The 22,270-nt window shown below is 39.0% G+C and overlaps 1 protein-coding gene across 1 annotated transcript; it reads left to right on the top strand.

Moving 5' to 3' along the window:
* Positions 1–12,868: 12,868 nt before the first annotated feature.
* On the top strand, positions 12,869–21,832 carry unc45b (unc-45 myosin chaperone B). The gene is made up of 19 exons (XM_084551314.1): positions 12,869–13,148; positions 13,262–13,298; positions 13,404–13,579; positions 13,740–13,829; positions 13,942–14,109; positions 14,272–14,437; positions 14,585–14,755; positions 14,869–15,040; positions 15,143–15,443; positions 16,061–16,155; positions 16,342–16,483; positions 16,580–16,720; positions 16,837–16,964; positions 17,603–17,669; positions 17,842–17,955; positions 18,290–18,405; positions 18,524–18,641; positions 18,735–18,890; positions 20,952–21,832. Exons 1-19 carry the CDS (start codon positions 12,930–12,932, stop codon positions 21,222–21,224), a joined length of 2,850 nt encoding a protein of 949 aa, XP_084407440.1. The 5' UTR covers positions 12,869–12,929; the 3' UTR covers positions 21,225–21,832.
* The last annotated feature ends 438 nt before the right edge of the window (positions 21,833–22,270 follow it).

Below are 22,270 nucleotides of genomic sequence, written 5' to 3'. Positions count from 1 at the left end.
TGTGGCATTTCCAAGACAGCTGTGCAAAGCTGTCACCTGGTGGGGATTGCTAGATAATTTATACACAGACAAGAATTTCACTATGCATATCCAGAAGCTTTGGATGCAGACAATAAGAAAATAATACAAAATATTGTCCTAATACACAATGCTACTGACTCTTGAAAGGGTGCACAAAGTCAGGTACCTGGGAATTTATTAATATTCACTACACCAGCTGTGTAAAAACACAGGTGCTATCACTCTGATCTGAAATCACGGGTATAATTTTACTCTGTGAAAGAAAAAAACCAAATAGTTCAAAGTCCTTTATTTCAAAACATAGCCTCAGACGTAGCATGAGCAACATTTAATTAAGTTAAAATGAATGAAAAACTATTATAATGGAAAACTAACACAATCCAAAACTGGTAATGATATAATCTGTTATATGAAAAAACACCAAATCAAACATTTCAGTGTAGCAAACATTTAAGAGGAATAGAAGAACCTCGTCTCATGGCTTGCATTAAATACGTGAATTATCATGAACCAGAACATTTTACAGGCAACAAATCAATTGATTACTTGTAAGTTCACAGACAAGAAAATAACAGTAAATGACATTAAACAGCTCCTTCTTTCTGAGTTTCTGTTTCCGTGTGAATAAACAACTTAAATAAGTAATATACTGATTTACTAATGGCAAGACAAAATCTGAAAAACACATCCCAAACTTCATTTCATGTAGCCAGTGACAGCCAGGATTGATTTATGACAGCTTATAATGGATCAGAATAAAGCTACTGCACCATACTGTGCAGGTCAGAGTGGTGAAAGGCCAGTTAGCACATATACACATCTACTGTAGCTATATTTATACAGCTTTTAATATAAAAGGATGGTATTTGTGAAGTAAATCTGTAGAGACAAAAAAAAAAAAATCACAACGACAAAATTTCAGTAGGTATTGGGTCATGGTTAATGTCAACTTCTATGATTCTGCATCAACTAACGTGTCTCCCATCATCTTAACTGAAGTAAGGGTTGGTGTGGCCTTGGCTCCGAGCATATGGGTTATTTTGGCGTCGACTCTGGACATATGGGTTAATTTGGTGTCCGTTCATATATGGCGTACGGGTTAATTTCCTCATATTCGTTTTCTTCTAGCTGCTGCCATGAAAAGTAAATAAAAAAAGTTTCTATGTCAGGAAAACACTAAGAAAACACACAGCCAGGGTTAGGGTTAGACTCATACTCACTGAGTTCCTGTTATCCGGACTCTTGTTGGCTGTTGCCAGTGGGAACCCGGCATTAGCAGCAGCCAAGCTACTGGCCAACCTGTTAACCGAGGCCACCTGACTGTGGGCTGAGCTGCCATTGACCACTGGTCCATTAGCAGGAAAGTGGTTGATGTAATGTGCACCGATGTCTGCCGCTTGGTTCTTCTTAGAACTTTTCTTTAGCGACCTGACGAGATAAAGGGAAGGTTTCATAGGTTTCAGATTTTTTTAAAGTTGATTGTTATGTGATGAAAGTCAAGTCGACGCTTACTAGTCTCTATAGCATTGTTGCTATAATCCGGCATATTTACGTCTATTGCTGTCTGAATAGATGTTCATTAATGTGCACTGTCCCTATCAAATAAATAAATAAATAAAATAAATAAATGATGACGTCACTGACATAAAAAAACAGTAGAAAGTAATGAAATCTATATTGTTGACCTGAATCCATCTGCTGAGAACAGACAGCTCATGTGCTACATACTGTGAGCTGCAGATATGTATAGCCTGTATAAAAACAGGCAGCACCTCAGCACCATCAGTAGCATTTAATAGTACTCCACAGCGTGTTGTTAGATGTGATAGTGTAGCAGCTAAAGGTCTAATAACTTTATCAAATAGTTGATGTGCAGCCTCCATCTCTCTGTTACCACAGGACGTTTGGTGAAGTTGTTAACTGACTGCTGTCCAGAGGATTTGGACCGTTCCACTGCTAGCGTTAGCCTTTTCAGATGCACTGCAGTAGTACTTTAGTAGTATTCCAGGACTGACATGTCACAGTAGTATGGGCTTCATCTTTAGAGAAGTATTTCCACACACTTGATGAAGCACTGCTAGTTTGCTGCAACGACCCACTGGGCTCCTCACCTGTCTTCTAGGAGACGTCCATGTTGTAATTGTCATGTGACCAGTGACTAGTCGACACAACGTTTAAAGTGTCATGGTATAGCAGTAAAGTCGACAAACTGACTAGTCTGAACAACCTCTAGCCTGTACTACTGTTGTACAGTTGAAAATAGATTTTCCTGTATCCTGAGGATTTCCAAAAATGTGTTTGTGTCGAGTATACCAAAATGAGTAACTGAATGTTTGAGTATAGGTGAATGAAGGAGTGAGAAACTCACCTAACAGACACTATTGTCAGGAAGATGAGCAGCAGTCCACCGAGCACGGAGCCGACGATCACCAGGATGAGCTGCCATGCTAATAAACAACAACGTAGAGGACGTCAGTATCAAAGTATCACAGCACACAGTAACGCAGCCTAACACGGGGATATATTATTGTTTCATTCATTGTTAATCATGTGCTGTATACTCACTTTCATTGCAGTTTAAACCAGAATAACCAAATGGACAACTGAAAGACAAAGAAAATTACTTTATCATTCAGATAGATAGATAGATAGATAGATAGATAGATGCACTTACTCGACACACAGAGAATTCTCTGCTTTTTGTCCACTGGGACAAGCTGCAAAAATATAAAACATTTAAAAGTCAGTTTGTTGTTTGGTCTAAGAAATATTAACACACTCTTCAGACATTTAAAAATCTAAAACTAAATCCTCTCACCAAGACATATACTGGTATTGTTGTAAGACGGAACATGGTTGGCCAGACAGGTGCAGGTGAAAGTTCCATCTAGTGGAGTGCATCTTGTGGTGACTTCATCACATGGATTCCTCTGACACAGGTCTACCTCTTTAATTCAAGGGAGGGAAAGGAAGATCATTTCAGTGAAACTCACTCAAACATCTAGAACAAAATATGTACAAAAACTAGAGAGCGAGAGAGAGAGAGAGAGAGAGAGAGAGAGAGATGATAACACTCCTTCCAAACAACTAACTAATCAAGATGCCATGAAATGAACTGGGTCTGAATGTACAGTGTGATAGCAGTCTATCAGTAAGACGTTGTTACTGATTGACTGAGTGATACTTTATACGCTGTTTGAGGACAGAGGTGACAATAACCAGATAAAAGTCTTATACTGAATAACTAATCTGAAGAACTTATCAAAACTAATAAAACATTGTGCTTAAAGACCACATGCCTGGCATGGTTTCTGAAACAAATGCCAGTTCACGATTCCTTTTCATGTAATCCTAATAAAATCATAAAATAAACTGCACTGCAAGGGCAGTTCTTAAACTACCACATCATAAGCTTTTCTCTGCACTACAAAACTGTAGATAGATAGATAGATAAATAGATTGATAGATAGATCTGAGAACAAATCAGTCTTGAGTATTTGAGTTTTATTCTGATACTTTTTTACCATTGAAGTACTTAACAGTTCGACTAAATTCAGGTAATTAACTCACCAGTAAAAGTTCCCCCTGCCAGTGAACAGTTGGTGCATTCTGTGGCAGTCTTCAACGTCTGTTGAACTTCTGATGTTGTGACTGTGGACTCTGCTGAGTAGATGAGCTCTACAGACACATTGACACCGTTCCAGGACCTTAATCTAATGTTGCTGACTGGCCTACAGAGACAGAAATCACTCTTACTGATGGTAATTATTAAGTGCAGTAGGATCTGAGTGAACTGGTTCAAGATAGATGAATGGTTAATTATATACTCAAAACCTACCTGAGTTCCAGCACTATACATCCAAGGTAAGTAGGATTAGATCTCAAACTCTTGGACAGCTGTGGTTTGGAAGAAAGAAAATGTCATTTTGTTTAGGTCATCATCTGACAACACAGGTATATGGTTTGATACCTAAGTGTTGTACATTTATTAGAATGAATCAACATGTCAGTATAAATGAAAGATAGAGAGAGAAAATGTATTTTTCACCTCTTCTGTAATAATGTCTGCAGCCCTTTTGAATGCTGGTGATGCCTTGTCTGACATACTGTTCTCATAAACTATCCCAGGCAGTTGTAGTTGTCCAGGGAAAACTTTGGCTAAAACAAGAAGACACCACAGTAAGACAGATGTACACTTAAGAGTTTTTGTTTTTAGAAGAGAGTTGTTTCATGTCTAGTGTTTAATTCTGTGACTCCACCGTGTACCTTTACATACATTTACTAAAATATTTGAAACTGACATTATTTACATGACATCAATTCAGAAAAAAACACTCACTTTAAAAATTAGCTTAGCATTTAGACTGGAAACAGGAAAATGTGTAGCTAGCCTAAAATCTGCCATTAAGAGCTTCAGTTAGCAAAGAAGAGTTTCTTTTCCAAAAGCTGACCAGACTTAAATGAAACTGCCTTTATCAACACCAAGTAATACTAATAATCTTCCTACATCCCAAAGACACATTACTGCCCTACACAATGGTATTACATCGTCTTAGTTATGTAATTTCCCCATGCAGCACTGACCTCATAGTGGTAGTATCAAACAAATACTTACCGTTCTCACAACGATTAGTAATGTTGTTGTAGTAATCTCCAGGCAGACACAAGCATATAAAGGTCTGATAGGCACGAGCCTCACATGTGCTTCCTCTGCCACAAGGGTTTTTATCACAGGGATCTTGAAATGAAAAGAAGCATCATGTGAGTACTGGTATTGTTGTTGAAGAAGCTGTGACCTGTGGGTGATGTTGTTGGGGTAGTACCAGGAGATGGTGTTGGAGCCAATGTTGTCGTGGTTGTCTCTGCTGGAGCCAGTGTTGTCGTGGTTGTCTCTGCTGGAGCCAGTGTTGTCGTGGTTGTCTCTGCTGGAGCCAGTGTTGTCGTGGTTGTCAGTGTTGTTGGTGGAGTCACTGTTGTTGTACTGTTTTGTGCCACAGCTGTATGTTCAGCTAAGAGAAGATAAAACTTCATTAATCCTGAAGGTAATTCATTTGCTAGAGAAACAAAATTATAATACATGTTCATAAAGAGAAAGAAACATTAGACCAATATATACAAATAAGGTGTTCAAGCTGTAAAATGCCAGAACCAGTGCTAGAGTTCAGTTGTTTTCATTGTTGTAGCTAAAGGGGCTGAGGGTGCGTTGTTAAAGCTGCACAATATACTGTAGTAATAAGTGATAAGCTGTAGTGAAAGAGTTAAACCTCAGATGACTTTACGACGCCGACAAATCAACAACTGCGTCTATGAACACAAATTATTTAAACGTTTCTGAGGATTTGCCAGATGATCCAGTAAAGAGAAACAGATCCAAATTAGCGTCATTTCTATCAAAATTGTTAAAAAAAAAAAAAAAGACGTTCTTTTGTGTTTTTACTTTTTTTTTCATGATACTTAGCTACGAGGCAGGGAATGAACTTTGCCCACACTTGGCTGGTGCAGCTGAAAGAGAAGCCGCCTCTGGCACCACAGAAGCAGCTGATCCATTTGAGTTATTTCCTAGTATATACAGTCAATGGTGATTCAAAAAAGCAGTACAGATCCTGACAGAAAAAAAACATGACTGGCTGGGGATGGATGAGCAGGTCAGTCAGAGATTCTATTGAACAGGAGTAGCTCGAAGCTTTTCATTTACCCATCAGAAAACGAAAACAAATGAACGCGGTCTGTTCATTTTGTAGTCTATGAACTTTCGCTGTGAACTATGAACTTGGACTAGTTCACTTTTATGTGTGAACTGAACGGTCAAACACTTTTCTTTGTTCGTTAGTGCACTAAAACTATCCAGACAGAAAAAAACAGAAAACAGTTGAAACGCAAAGCTTGTGGATTTGTTGTCAGCTGTTAAATAATGCACATAAAACCCAAAACATACTGGAATAATCTAAAATTCGATTAAAGATGCTGAAATCAAAGGACAAGGGTATTTGTCTCAGTTGTAAAGTTTACGTGATGAGGGAGTTTTTGATCGTCTGCTCCTCTCATCCTCAACATTAAAGCCTTTGCATGTGTTGGATTTAATAAAATCAGGATACTTACCAATAACTCCAACAACTATCCAAAGGACAGAACAGAATATGAAGTTTTGAGCCATTTTCAGTAAATGGAAGCACAAAACTTCACCAAGAGAAAGACAGATGCTGAGAGCTATGAGTGGACGAGGCTTCAGCACTGAACAACCTTGATGAGAGTTCAGGTGTCTTTCACTGATGGTTTCATTTTATCATTAGCCACTCCTCCTAGGGCGGTAAGAATGTTTACCACCCAGAAAAGTGCCACTTACAGTACCTCAGAAAAGAAATGTATGACCTCTGAGTATGTGAAACTGTGTCCTTGTTGCAAAATAAAAAAAGAATGGTCAAGTACACCACTTGGCCTTTCATTTTTTTTTCTCACATTCGTATCTTTTATTTAGTCATTTAGTAAAAATTTACAAATCACCGAAACATAAACAACCAAATGAATCAGTTTAGAGAATGCAACTACATCAAAGTTAAATAAAGACACATGCAATGAAGCTATGAATTTTGGATTTCCTTAGGAATCCTGTTACCTTTGATTATTTTAAATGTCAACACAGTCAAAACAGCTAAATGCGTCAGTAATCATTTTATTTATTTTTCGTTCAAAGTGTCAAACTATTTCTATAAGATCTGAGCTGCAGTAATGTAAATCTTTGACATTGTGGTTTCATCCAAACAGTCCCTAATGAAATAAAACTCATGTTACACTTATTATACTAAAACGTGATGAAAACCATGTGTTCCAGTTGGTAATTAATTGAGGAAGCAGTGCAATGCTCAGAATGTGCTAATCTGGATGAAACGATACGATTTCCACCACACAGTCGCTACAGCTGATCTAGAGCTTTAATTCACATTATTTCATCCTTATTTGCTGTGGTTACAAGATCATGGAATGGGAAGTCATGAAAATGAAGCAGTAAATTGAAATGAAACCTTGATCTGGAGATCTTCAACTTCCTGACAGTTCTCATCTTAAGCATGTTGTTGTTAATATATAAGAAATTGATGCATTAAGTTGATTTTTGCATAACTCTATTTGAACTTTAAAACTGAAGTGCCTAGAATACCGACAGGATGTGGCCATCTACTGGTTCAGCAAATCCCTACTGAACATGAGCAGGCATCTGTTTTATTCTCTGTGATGTTCTTAAAGCTTCTGTCTGATTTAATAAATGTTTACATGGTGTAATTTAAATGGGTTTTCAGCACATACATACATCTTTCAAAAGAAAAGTTCTTATTTCTAACCTTTCCATGTTTGAGCTCATAAACCTTCACTCTGCGTACCACAGGTTCTTTGTTCATCAGAGCCATCGACGCAGTCTTCCTCCCCATCGCAGACAAATCCCAGTGAGATGCGTTCACCGCTCGACACACATTTAAACTCCTCACTGAAAAAAAAAAAGGCTGTTGGATCTACATGAAAAAAGTATGTACATCGGTTGCACATATTAAAGTTACGTTTCCTTAAAATTATTTATTTACGTTAAATATACTGAATTACTTTTTGTTAAAGAAACATGACTTTTGTATGTTAATTCAGCAATTTTCTTTAATGTTAAGTGTATTCAATTACTCTATGTTAAACCAACATATTTTTTTTGAAATGTTGCTTTAAAGCTTTTTTATGCTGGTTATATTCAATTATCATCTGTTAAAGCAACATAAGCTTTTTAAATAAATTACACACACTGTTGTTCTGTTAAATCTACCTGACCCGGACAAGTAAATCTTACACTATTAAGTTATAAAGCTTTTGCATACTTTGCTCATCCATTGCATGGTAAAATTATTTCTGTGCACTAATTTCTGTTACTTAAATAAATCCATTATGTATATCTTTCTGTCTGATCCAACCTAAGCTCTTATTTACAGCATTTACCATGAAATTTCCAAAAACAAATAAGACATAAATTATTTTATTTTGTCAAAGAACACTGCAAGGTACATTTTGGAAGAAAATGAAAACATAGCATATGCCACAGATAAAGAAAGTATAAATAAAAGGCAGTGCAAGTATTTGTCCAAACTCCAGTACAACAGCAACAAAAGACCAACCATGGTCCATGGCCACAGCTCACTCACAGAGTCTGTTTTTGAGGACTTGGGCTTTCTTAGAGAGCGTGTTTTCACCCAGCTTCATCACAACTTTCTGAAGCACTTCAAAAAATGCTTCAGTTCAGGAGGGTAGCTGAGGTTCAAAGCATACAAAATAACATGGCAGCATCTAACGCAATGTTGTCCAGATCATGCAGTACCATCTGGCCTTCCAAGACAACCACAATGTCTTCAGGTTTACTGGTGGCATCATGTCTAATGACATAAATCCCCCCACCATGGTCTCCTCAATGGATCCTTGGAAGGAGGGCTTCATCTTCTGCCTGCAGAGTGCACAGTCACAAAAGTAACAAAGTCAGATCAAACAAAACACATTAAATATATACACTGGAAACATTATACTGAATGTCTGCACTAATAATATACAAATCTCTGAATCCCTCTGAATATTTTATAGTAAACAAATATTTTAATAAATATTTTAATTATCAGTTAATCTGAGGATTATTTTCTCAACTGTTTTATAAATGACAGAGAACACTGAAAAATGCCCATCGTAACATCTTTAAATTGCTTGTTTTTTTAATACCAACAAGAGTCTAAAAGACCAAAATGCTGAGTTTTCTATCATATATAATAAAGGAAACAATGATTTTTTTGAGATTGTGAGAAGCTGGAACCACCAATCCTTTGAAATATGTTTGAAAATGAAACAATTAAATTACTACCAAAGGAGCTGCAGAGACATTTTTGACTAGTCAATTGATTGATTAATTGTTTCAGCTCTACCAGAATGTATATCTAAAGTACAGCGCAATTTGGAAGAGAAAATATCTTTAAGGTGTTTCAGCCCTGATATCTCATGATTCAATGTCATCATTCATTTGGAGTTATGTCACTGGTCACCAGGAATTTTAACCCAGTGCTCTTGTACATGCAAACTTGGATACTGACATGAATGAATGAATTTTGAGATCTCTTTTTTAAATTCAAGATCACTACCATATATCTGACTAACTGTTCTATGTTGTTTCAATAACTAGGTACTTTAGTGCTCAACAAAATATTACAGGTTTTGACATTTTGTTTTCTACAATTACTCACCATGTACTCTTACAAGATTTATTGGGTCCTCATTGAGGTAAACACACAGCCCCTTGAGCCCCCGCTCAACATCAAGGGGCATAACAGTCACACCCACTGTAGTGCATTTAATCAAAATATGTGTAACCTGCTGTACATTAGTTCTTATCTGAGTAATTAGAAGGCCAAATTAGACCCATCTTAACCGATTACATGATTAAGTTAAAAGTCAAAGTTTGCTTTGTTGTCAGTTCTGCCCTATGTGCAGCACACACAGAGGATTTGAAATTGTGTTACTCTAAGACCCACAGTGCAACAAGTCATACACTAACACTAAACATATAAACATCTGAGACAAAAAAATAAATAAAATAAGGCACATAATAGATTGAAGTGTTGCACAAAGTGGCTGTTGCAGTCCTGAGGTTGGCAGGTGCTGCAAAATAAGATATAAAAGAAGTCAATCAATCAAAAAAGGCATATAACGTACAGAGAGCGGTCCAATGTTGCATAAAGTGGCTGGTGCGCTAGTAATGTACTATAATATGTAATATGTACTGCAAAATGTGTATATTTATTTTTTTTTATATTTTTTATATTTGTATTGAAGTGTGCTTACATTGTGGTAAATAAAGAATCTGAGAATCTTCATACAGAGGAGAACGGTTTCACTTTAATGTCACTTTAACTGTAGTGGATGAATTATACCACCTGGTGGCACTAAGGCTGTATCAATTCAGACATGATGCATCCTAAAGTCATTCCTACTAACATGTGGACAAGAAAAAATTTGGTGCAACCCTTTAGGCTGACGTTTAGTGCATCATGTTCTTTATCGTTCTTCCACTGCTGCATCTGCCACCCAATATTATGGACATATGTTGCACTGTGCTGTAAAAAGTTAGAAGGTAAAGGCAGTATATTGCAGTATAAACAAAAATATAAATGAAACAGAAGCAAAATGGAAGGACAGAAAAGCTGCAGCCTCACACCAACCTTTTCAACTTCACCTGTAACCTACACCAAGCTAAACAGACACAAGTCATAAAACATCATATAAAATGATTGTGGGACGTGTCGGTCATGTCCAACAGATCATCTGATATAACAGCCAAACAAAATAAACAAGCTTGTGTCATTTTAACCTTTACTATTAATTACTCAGATAAACTAAAAGACTGGACCTGAGGTTAAAAATGTCCTGTTAATGTTAGGTACCATTTACTCCTGTAAACTTATTAGAATTAAAATCATGTATGTGTGTACACACAAATATTTGGATTTTAGTTTTTTCTTTGATCTCAATGTACATACACAATATGCATACTGGTGTAATGCAGTAGCAAATAAAATGTTCGAAATGCTCAACATTCCCCACATTTCCATCTCTTTTTGCCTACCTGATATTTGGTAAACAAGGAGTGTCCATGAAGGAAAGAAAATAAAGAAAATGTTACCACAATGATTTAATTGTGGAAATATGCACATCATATTGGGGAAAAGTAAAATGAAATATCACTTACAGAGATTTTGATCTCACGATCAACTTTCACTGAAGCACTTTTACCTGCCAGTGTCAGTCAGATGCCTGTTAAACCATGAGTCAGTGACAAACTGTAAATTTAAATAATAATGAAAAACCCCAATACATGACAAGTCAACATACTTTAATGCATAACTTAAACAATGGCTCTGTTCAGGGTGAAACATGTGACAATGCACACAACAGTGTGTTCAGTTCAGTTATCATTCCTTACCATTCCTCCTATAACAAGCTTTATCAGGATTAACTGCAGCTTTCTTCAGTTGTCGATCATTTTATTTCTTCTGGCTTGAATGGCCATTTCAGAATATCCACATCTTTACTGTTAGAAACTTCAGAGTTGCTTTCACAGTTTTCCATGTTTTGGGTCATTGTCTGTCAGTACTGTGAAGCACCATTCAGCCGTCTTTGCTTCATTTGTCTGAATCTGAGCACTGAACACATTTCTCCTGACTGCTTCTGTCTTCCATCCCATCATCAGTAAACATTACTGAGTGCCCCTGGGAGCCATGTATGCTCATGCATCACACTGCTTTCACTTTGTCTTTCTTGCACAGGTTGTTTTAAGTTTTGTTTTCTTTCACTTGCACTGAGAGCTCCTTTAAACACATCTTGTTAGTTCAGTGCAACAGCTTCCAAATGGAAAAGCCACAGCTGGAAACATATCTGTTACCTGCTTAATTGGTGAAGCAATAATAAAGAAATATCTGACGTCTGTCTGTAAAACAACTTTTGATTCCAATCACTTTGGGGCCATTTTTTCTTTTTTTTTTTCTTTGTCTTTTTTAAAATAAATAAATAAAAAATGATTGTAACTTCTACCTCTTTTGCTCCAGTTTTGATGTGAATACCCTTGAATTGACAACTTATCATTGGGCTTCTGCTTCCTATCCTTGCATGCACTTGGCATAAGGACAAAAAACTTGAGCAGTTCACCAGCTATTAGCTTAAATTCTATTTTATTTTCACATATTATTATTATATTTTTCAGAAAATATACACATGTGCACAAAGTTGTACATAACACCTTCTTAGTGTAGAACATTCTCTATCCCCTCAACTTTCCTCTCACCATCCTACCTACATGCTTAACCACACGAGGCTTCAGATCACGCTCTTTCTAGAAGCTACTAGTTTTCTCTGTGGTTCTACAGTTGTCAACCCCCCCACGGTCTCCACGCACACTTTTTAAACCCCCCTCTTGCTACATCAGGCATTTGCTGGTGAGTTCTCAGCTGTCTGTGCCCTAAATAGACCTTATCAGGAGCACACCATCCTTGAGGGGGTCAGCCTCACATAGTATACGGAATCAAAAATATGTTTTCAATTCATAAAGTCTATGATAATTCCACAAAGTTGAAAGAATATTTGTTGCAGCCCATATAGACATGATTTATAATGACATTTAGTGCAAAGTTGTTCTTAGGGACCTTTGTGTATTTGACAAGGAACCCCTATGTGTCATGGATGGGCCACCTTAGTGCTGTCCCACCTCATGGACAACCACTATAAATATAAAGCGAGGCGTTGCTGGGGGGACGTTACATAAGACAGAAAAGTTTGTATCAAGCAAGTGACTGGAAGTCAAGATCATCTTCAAAAGCGGAAAACAAAGACGCAAAGAAAGAAGAAGAGGACCGAACAAGACACACAGCAGAGACACAGCCTAAAGGTACAGCTTCCACAAAGACCCTTTGTTTCTTTTGACTGACAGTCAGGTATGCTGTGGGTGGTTAGTCCAAAATCACTGAGCTTATCAGGGGAACAGGAGGAGATGGTGTCTGTCATCTGGTAAAGGGGCATTTGTTGCAAGGCTCAGGCAGGGGTACGAGACCATGCCCAAATAAGGCCATGGGGAGGCCATTTAAAGTTAGAGATAGCACGTGCATGGCCATTTGTTACAGGGGAACCAGGTCAGCAGGACATTCAATAGACAATTCATTCATTCACAAGAATGGTAAGAATTAATTTTATTTCGGCTTTAAATAATATTTTTCTGATGAACAAAGTGTCTGTACTGTACCTCTGTATGCTTCTGTACTTCTCTTCTAACAATTTAAGATAAAAAAAAAATGTAAAGCATATGCTCACCGGATGTGTTTTAGCTTGTGTTAGGAAATTGTGTCTATGTGATTAAAATGTTTGGCTTTGATATGAAGCTCTGGAGGCTTTTTAATAATCCCATTTCCTACCAGATGGGAGACCCAATTCAGTTAAAAGACGAAGGAAACAAACACTTTCAGGCCGGAGATATCGACCAGGCCATTGAGTGCTACACTAATGCCATCAAGGTGTGCAAGGACAAGAAGGTGCTAGCTGTCATTTACAGGAACAGATCTGCATGCTACCTAAAAAAGGTAAGCTGTTTTAAACTGATCAAAAAGTACAAATCAATGCCAAATACATTATGTTTGCAACATCTCTGACAAGTGTAGGCTGTCATTTGTGTGTCTACATTTCTTTCTCACAGGAAAACTACACAAATGCAGCATCTGATGCATCTAAAGGTAAAGTTTCTGTGTTGAGAAACTATAAATGTTCAAAAACAACAAAACCTCTTAAAATCAATTGCCAAAAGTTCAACATGACTGTTTTCCCCATTTTATATATAGCAATTGACGTGGACGCAGCAGACATTAAAGCATTGTATCGGCGCTGCCAAGCTCTGGAGAAGCTTGGAAAACTGGACATGGCTTTCAAGGATGTGCAGAGATGTGCTACCCTCGAACCAAAGAACAAGACCTTCCTGGAGACTCTCCGCAGACTGGGAGCAGAAATCCAGGCCAAGGTCAGCATTAAGCAGACACAAAAGTCCACACAGGCCACACATGACTCTACATATCACTTAGATGATGCCAGTGATGCTTGTAAAAAAACAACAACGAAGAAATGACAGGAGCATGTCAGTGTTATGATCGAAATCTAATTTTGTATTTCTCTCTCTGCAGCTCAAAACAACATTCTCCACAGATTCAAGGGTGAAGAACATGTTTGACATTCTCCTAGATGAAGAAATGGAAAAAGACAAGAAGGAAAAAGTGGGTATTTTTTTTAACAGCAATTCAGTCCTTTTATTCTTCAGAATGTGGATGCAGATTTTGTCTGTGGTTTTGAGACGCCCAATGCTTCTTCTACAATATGTTCTTCTAGGCTGCCAACAACTTGATTGTGTTGTCGAGAGAAGACGCTGGAGCAGAGAGAATCTTCCAGAATAATGGAGTGCCGCTGCTACTCAACATGATAGAGACAGGCAAACCAGAAATGATCCTGGCTGCTGTGCGTACTTTGTCAGGAATGTGCACAGGACACAAAGCTCGGGTGAGTCAAGTGACTGGGATGATTAAAAGCTTCAACACATGCAGCCTCTTCCAAATACAATAAACGTCTGCCTGATGTGATGCCAGAATTGTTTGTTTGGCACTTTCCTCAAACGATACACGCATACATATTACTTATATTACTTTCATTTCCCCTAAATAGGCCATGGCAATTGTTCACATGGTGGGTGTTGACAAGATGTGCAGCATCATGGCGGTTGACAATGAGGAGATTGCACTGGCAACGTGCAACCTCTTCCAGTGCATCAACGATTCCCTGTCTGGTGGAGACACAAGGGAATATGGGAAAGAAGCAGCCTTGGTTTTGGGTAAGAGACAATATTATTTGTAACAAAAAATACTGCATATTGCACTCACTCTTTGGCTCTTCTACTGTCTGTCTTTTTATTTCTTTTCTTTTTTTCCTTTTACACCACTATAAACTGAGACTCTTTTTTTTATCTGTCTCTCTGCAGATGCGTCTAAGGACCTAAAAACTATTCTTCTCTCTCTGCTGGAAATGGTCGCTAGTAAGAAAGTGTCTGGCCATGGCAGAGATCAGGCTCTTAACCTCCTGACCAAGAATGTACCTCGCAAAGACAAGAAAGAGCAAGACAACACGAGGACTCTCTTCACTATTGACCACGGTGAGTCAGATAGCCGCGCCTGGGCAATGACCTGGTTTGAGACAGTGTCAGATTCTCTGACACGGTGTATTCAAGAAATGTTTACATATGCAACATTTGTGTTTGTTGTCCAGGTCTGAAGAAGATTCTTAAGGTCTGCGGTCAGGTTCCTGAGCTGCCAGACCAGTTGCCGCTAACTGAGAACACACAGCTGATTGCTAGCGTGCTCCTCAACAAGCTCTATGATGACCTCAAGTGTGATCCAGAGAGAAACAACTTCAGGGATGTTTGTGATGAATATATCAAGTATGTGCATAGAATAGAGCTCAATTTACAAGTGTTTATAAAAGTAATCTAAGTGGAGACATGGATAACTTATGCATTTGCTTCACCTTATTCTCCATTAAGAGCCAAAATTGACCCCAACAACATGGACAAGACGCTTCACGCAATCAACACCGTCTCAGGGCTGCTGCAAGGTCCCTTTGATGTCGGTAATGCCCTCGTTGGACGGCAAGGCGTCATGGAGATGATGGTGGCACTGTGTGGCTCAGAACGTGAGGTGGACCAGATGGTTGCTGTGGAGGCGCTGATCCATTCCTCCTCAAAGATGAGCCGCGCCAGCTTCATCATTACCAACGGGGTGTCGCTACTCAAGGACATTTACAAGAAGACCAAGAACGAGAGGATTAAAATACGTGCGCTGGTGGTGAGTGTGCCTGGAAAACATCAGAATGCAGTTGAACTTTACTGTCCGGTCCCAGTCAGAAGTGCATGTTTTCAGATTCTGTAAGTGTACAGACAAAGTCATCTAAAATACTCCCATACGAATAAAAGCCTGAAAACCCCACTTAAGTAAAGGAACATTAGTAGAAGCAGCGAAATGTAGTTGAAATTTGATAGTACCGTTTGGTCCATCTGACTGATAATATATAGTTTCATGTTTTAAAAAGAAAGTTGAAGTTCTGATACACAAATATATTTACAGTTTTGGGAACTTTTCTCAAATTTTTGAGTTTTGGTGAGATATTGGATCCTTTGAAAATGTATTGAAATTAAACCATATGAGAGGTTTTGAAGAAAAAGGCACCACTTGATGGAGCTGTCAACAACTTATAGTCAAAAAGGCTAGAAACGACAGGTTAATGTATTTTGTATTTTCAGCACTCCTCATGTAAAATGGAGAGTTACACTGTAACACATTGTGACAAAATCACAGTGAGCAATAGATGGCGGTGCAGGAATATAAAGTGAGCGGTTACTGTCACATGGGTTAAGTTGACCAGTCTAGAAGATTATACAAGTTATATCTCATCTGATGTCCAGGGTCTCTGTAAACTGGGCTCAGCTGGAGGCGATGATTACAGTATGAGGCAGTTTGCCGAGGGCTCCACGGAGAAGCTGGCCAAGCAGTGCAGGAAGTAAGTACTCACACACAGATAACTCTAAAAGTACCCTGACCTATATAACATACACGAAAACAACCTACTCAAAGATGTGCAAAATATTTTTGATCTGATTCTTTTTACAGTAACAGGGTGTCATTGTGATCCTACTGCGTCACATTTTCACTATATTCAGTGTTTCTTTTTTTTGTACACCTTTAGGTGGCTCTGTAATCCTCAGATTGATACCAAAACAAGGAAGTGGGCTATTGAGGGTCTTGCTTATCTTACTAATGATGCTGACGTGAAAGATGACTTTGTGGAGGATGAACTTGCCCTGAAAGCCATGTTTGAACTGTGTAAGGTATGAAAATAACAGACGGAAATAAACATAGCTACTGCATCAGTATTTCTGATTAAACATTAACAATAACTTATCTCCATTTTCTCTACGTTTTAGTCGAAGGATAAAACAATCTTATATGCAGTTGCTTGCATCCTGGTTAACTGCACCAACTGCTACGAGAAGAAGGAAATCATACCTGAGCTGGTTCAGCTGGCCAAGTTCTCAAAACAGCATGTGCCAGAGCAACACCCCAAGGTAAGAGAAGAGGAGGAAACTTAAGCCACAAAATACTTAACAACACGGGTAGAGCAGGAAATGTTGCATACATGCAAACATGCTGCATTTTTTTATTTTATTTTTTTTTTCCTCAGGACAAGAAAGACTTCATAGAGAAGAGAGTGAAAAGGCTAGTGAAGGCTGGAGTCACATCAGCTCTTGCTGTCATGGTTAAAGCAGACAACTCCATCTTGACTGACCAGACTAAGGAGATGCTGGCAAGGTAGAATGTCATTCATTTTAAAGTAAAAGCACACACACACACACTAAGGGCTGAACGACTTCAGATTTTTTAAAGTCGACTAATATGTTGTGAAATTCGAGTTGAGGTCGACTAGCCGTACGTACATAAAAACACAACAGAAAGTAATGCTTTGCAACAATGAAATCTATATTCTTGACCTGAATATATATTGTAGTGTTTCACACAATAAGAGCTACGGAGGCTTTTGTGCAAGGTAACTGAAGCTTGAACACGGGCTACTGTCGGCCGTAGACCACGTCAACACCATAAACGCCGTCAGTCTGATACATTTGATGAACTGCTGCTAGTTTCCTGCAAGGACTGACTGAGCTCCTCACCTGCCTTCTCTGAGGCGTCCATGTTGTTAGTGTCATGTCATCGGGGGCGACTAGTCGATTTCCTGCTAAAAGCATCACAGCAGTGAAGTCCACTAGTCGGTACAACCCCTAACACACGTCTGACACCCACAGAAAATACACTCATAGAGAGAAAGGGGAATGCAAGATAATAGATAACACAGAAACTGAAAGAAAGTCTTTCTAACGTTTTTTTCTCACACCACACCATTGCCCCAAAATATACGACTGTATAGCCTGTTTTCTGTTTTTTATCTTCAGGGTTTTCTTGGCTTTGTCAGAGGATCCCAAAGATCGTGGTACTATTGTTGCCCAAGGTGGGGGAAAGGTAAGGGATATAGTTCTGGAAGTCAAAGCACACATGAACCCACAAACTTTTATGAATTCACAATGAAAGATTTTTTTACATATTCCGCAACCAAATCCGCAGAAGAATGACAATATGCCTACTGTTGTTCCTTGCTATTATTTAATTTATGTCGCTTTTTGTCTGCTCTCAGGCGTTGATACCACTTGCTCTGGAGGGGACAGAAGCTGGAAAGGTGAAAGCCAGCCACGTTCTTGCCAAGATAGCAGCTATTTCCAACCCAGAAATCGCCTTTCCTGGTGAGAGGGTAAGTAGCTGCTTTGTTTTCTTCAGTGACAGCCCCACTTGTTAGTAATGGAAAGTTTCAAATGCACTAAGTTGTTCCTAATCACCTAATCTTTTTACTTTTCACTTTACTTTCACTTTTGACACTTCTGACACTTTTTCCGTTGTATCTATTTTTCTCTGTGTACAAAAAGAAGATGTTTTACATTACATTCAGTTTTATTCGGCTGTCAATAATTATTATTAGCTCTTTACCTCACTTTCACAATTTATCTAGTATCTCTACAGAACTAGTGTTTCACCTGAAATTGCTTTTAAAACTTTGATTTTCAGTTCAGTTCTGTCTCGGTTGACAGGTGTATGAGGTGGTGCGACCTTTAGTTAACCTCCTCCAGACAGATCGAGATGGAATGGAGAACTATGAAGCTCTGAGAGGTCTCACCAACTTGGCTGGTTTCAGCGAAAAACTAAGGTGAGTTTTTTTTTTTAACCATCACATGATATTATTCTAGCATGTTGTCACCTTCCTGTAAGTGCACCGCAACTTATGCCTTGTTGTGGTTTCTCCTGAACCTTCACCCGTTTTGTAGAGTGAAGATTGTGAAAGAGAAGGCTTTACCAGAGATCGAGAACTATATGTTTGAGGACCACGACCAGATCAGACAGGCTGCCACTGAATGCATGTGCAACCTTGTGACATGTAAAGAGGTGAGGACAGCTAAAAGCATCACATAACAATGGATCCCACAGAGTCAAAATTGTTTGCAAATTGTGTAAATTTTAAATTGCTCCATGTTTTAGGTCCAAGAGCGCTACCTGCAGGATGGCAACGATAAACTGAAGCTGCTGGTGTTGCTATGTGGCGAAGATGACGAGAAACTCCAGATAGCTGCAGCTGGAGCTTTGGCTATGATCACTGCTTCTCAGAAGAAGCTGTGCACTAAAATGACCCTTGTGGTATGTACAGCAGAGTTCACCGGTGTTGTTTATGAGAGAATATGAATATTTCAGTCAAGCACAGAGTTAGTTTGCAAAGCATCTGTGACTTTCTATGGAAAATGACCAGAAAATCTCCTAGCCAGTTTTCCCTTAAGAGTTGACCTTGCAGAGCTGGACAACTCATAAAAAAACAACACAGCAGTGTGTAGAACTACTACAACACCTAATTACCCTGCAGCTGCCATTTTCATGTCTCTCATGTTGATTTTTTTGTGCCAGTGAATGCATTTGATGGACGGCTGATAAAGGTTTTGTTAAAACCAAAAACCAATCTATACCAAACGAACTCTACTTTTGTGGATCTTGTGAGAATTTCATGCACTTTTTTTTTTCATGCACTATTAGATTAGCTGCCATTTACCGGAACTCAAGGCAAGCTGGTGTCACATTTCCATAAAGTTGTGAGAGGAGACTTGTGTATGACACAGAATGAAAACCATCATCTTGAGTCCCATGACACCCAGACACACTAGTCATTCCACTTAGCAGCATTTAGTTTCATAATTCTTTCTCACTGGTAAAAGCCCATCTCCTAATTAGTCACAACCAGGGTTAAATCACCCCAAAGATGTTGCACATACTCAGGCTGTATTTAATTAAAACGTCTCCAGACCCACAAAGATATTTTTGTAAAACTTCAAATTTACTGAAATTCTTACTGAAGTTCATATAATGAGCCATGGCTTCAATTGTGTGTGTTCAAAAATAATATCTAAACAATGGGAAATACACTATATTACCAAAAGTATTCGCTCACCTGCCTTTACTCATTCCATGAACTGAAGTGCCATCCCATTCCTAACTCATAGAATTCAATATGATGTCGGTCCACCTTTTGCAGCTATTACAGCTTCAACTCTTCTGGGAAGACTGTCCACAAGGTTGAGGAGAGTGTTTATAGGAATTTTTGACCATTCTTCCAAAAGCGCATTGGTGAGGTCACACACTGATGTTGGTCGAGAAGGCCTGGCTCTCAGTCTCCGCTCTAATTCATCCCAAAGGTGTTCTATCGGGTTCAGGTCAGGACTCTGTGCAGGCCAGTCAAGTTCATCCACACCAGACTCTGTCATCCACGTCTTTATGGACCTTGCTTTGTGCACTGGTGCACAGTCATGTTGGAAGAGGAAGGGGCCCGCTCCAAACTGTTCCCACAAGGTTGGGAGCATGGAATTGTCCAAAATGTTTTGGTATCCTGAAGCATTCAATGTTCCTTTCACTGGAACTAAGGGGCCAAGCCCAGCTCCTGAAAAACAACCCCATACCATAATTCCTCCTCCACCAAATTTCACAGTTGGCACAATGCAATCTGAAATGTACCGTTCTCCTGGCAACCTCCAAACCCAGACTCGTCCATCAGATTGCCAGATGGTAAAGCGTGATTCATCACTCCAGAGAACGCGTCTCCACTGCTCTAGAGGCCAGTGGCGGCGTGCTTTACACCATTGCATCCGACGCCTTGCATTGCACTTGGTGATGTGTGGCTTGGCTGCAGCTGCTCGGCCATGGAAACCCATTCCATGAAGCTCTCTGCGTACTGTACTTGGGCTAATCTGAAGGTCACATGAAGTTTGTAGCTCTGTAGCAATTGACTGTGCAGAAAGTCGGTGACCTCTTTGCACTATGCGCTTCAGCATCCGCTGACCCCTCTCCGTCACTTTACGTGGCCTACCACTTCGTGGCTGAGTTGCTGTTTTTCCCAAACGCTTCCATTTTGTTATAATAGAGCTGACAGTTGACTGTGGAATATTTAGGAGCGAGGAAATTTCACGACTGGATTTGTTGCACAAGTGGCATCCTATGACAGTTCCACGCTGGAATTCACTGAGCTCCTGAGAGCGGCCCATTCTTTCACAAATGTCTTGTTTCACAGTCTGCATGCCTGAGTGCTTGAATTTATACACCTGGGGCCAGGCCAAGTGATTAGAACACCTGATTCTGATCATTTGAATGGGTGAGCGAATACTTTTGGTAATATAGTGTAAGTGCCCCTTTGACTGAGTGTCTCATTTCTCCCAACAGACAACCCAGTGGCTTGAGGTCCTGCAGAGGTTATGTCTCCATGCCAACCCTTTGATACAGCATCGTGGCCTTGTGATTGTCTACAACATGCTCAACTCAGACGAGAGTGAGCTGCCCAAGAAGCTGATCGAGAGTGAGATGCTGGAAATCCTCACGGTGATCGGCAAGGCGGAGGACAATCCTAAGAGGCAGGCGCCCATTGATGTAGCACGCGCATGCCTGGTCAAAGCTATGGATCTTGGGCTTATCAAACCCTTCAGCACCCCTTCCTAAAACTCAACGAGCCAAACAACAACAACAACGATGGACATTCTTCTTTATTTTCTCTGTTAAATAGAGACTTGTTTCCAGAAGTTTTTTTTTCCACATCAGATATTAAAGGATTCATCAACCTGATTTCAAAACTAAATATAATCCTTCAAGATGTTTTGTTTTTTGTTTTTTCAAAATTTTTTATAGAGATTGTTTTGGGTAGTATTTCCCACTGTGTAACATCTCTTTTTCTGCTGGATTAGAAGAAATGTATTAGACTATTTCTGTTTGTGCCTAAAAGTTTTAATATTGTTTACATGGCATTTGTGTGGTTGAATGAGACAAAATATATCCTTTAAATAACACCTTAATGTTTCTATCCATCCATCCATCCATCCATCCATCCATCATCATCTATTGTAGGTTATGTTGTATTCAACAAGGCCATTTCAGGGATTACTTTGCGCCAGAAGTGAAATTACATTTTATTGCAGTTTAAAGTATGTTTAAGGGAACTGTACTTGTTGTCCAAGTGGCTTCTTCAGTACTAAATGACTGGTGGGAGTTTAGGTTTTTATTAGGAACATCTAGAGCGGTGCCCACTTGAAAGTCACATGACTCGTAGACCCTTACTCCCCACCAGTCATTTACATCTTCAGGAAAACCCCACAAATTCAGTTACCACTGTTTCGTTTACTTATTTTTTGGATATACCATGATTGGATGACTGAGATCCTTCAAGGATTCAAGGATTCAAAGACTCAAGGATTCTTTATTGTCATTTCAACACATGTTGGTACATTAGGTGGAACGCAATTAGTTTCTCTGGTCCCGATGCAAGTAAAAAGTATAAATATAGAGATTAGCTAACTAAGTACAAGTAGTAGTAGTACAAAAATAGCAAGAAGTAAGTAGTATAAATATAGACAGTAAAAAAAGTGTCAGCACTGTAATAAGTGGAGATTAATTGCAATAATAATATCCAGACTTAGATAGCAGATAGTATTATCAGGGTGTTAATTTTTTGCATCCACCAAAGAAAAAGGCAGGCAGGTCCTCTGGGAAGT

This window comes from Chelon labrosus (assembly GCF_963514085.1).
Source record: "Chelon labrosus genome assembly, chromosome: 9".
Taxonomy (NCBI): Eukaryota; Metazoa; Chordata; class Actinopteri; order Mugiliformes; family Mugilidae; genus Chelon; species Chelon labrosus.
This window is presented reverse-complemented; position numbering and strand designations above follow the sequence as displayed.

Bases quoted from the DNA above. Each gene is read 5' to 3' on its own strand.
- unc45b (XM_084551314.1), top strand. From the start codon at position 12,930: ATGTTTGGCTTTGATATGAAGCTCTGGAGGCTTTTTAATAATCCCATT. The intron at 15,444-16,060 runs GTGAGTGTGCCT...TCTGATGTCCAG, and splicing joins TTAAAATACGTGCGCTGGTG to GGTCTCTGTAAACTGGGCTC. The intron at 16,156-16,341 runs GTAAGTACTCAC...GTACACCTTTAG, and splicing joins CTGGCCAAGCAGTGCAGGAA to GTGGCTCTGTAATCCTCAGA.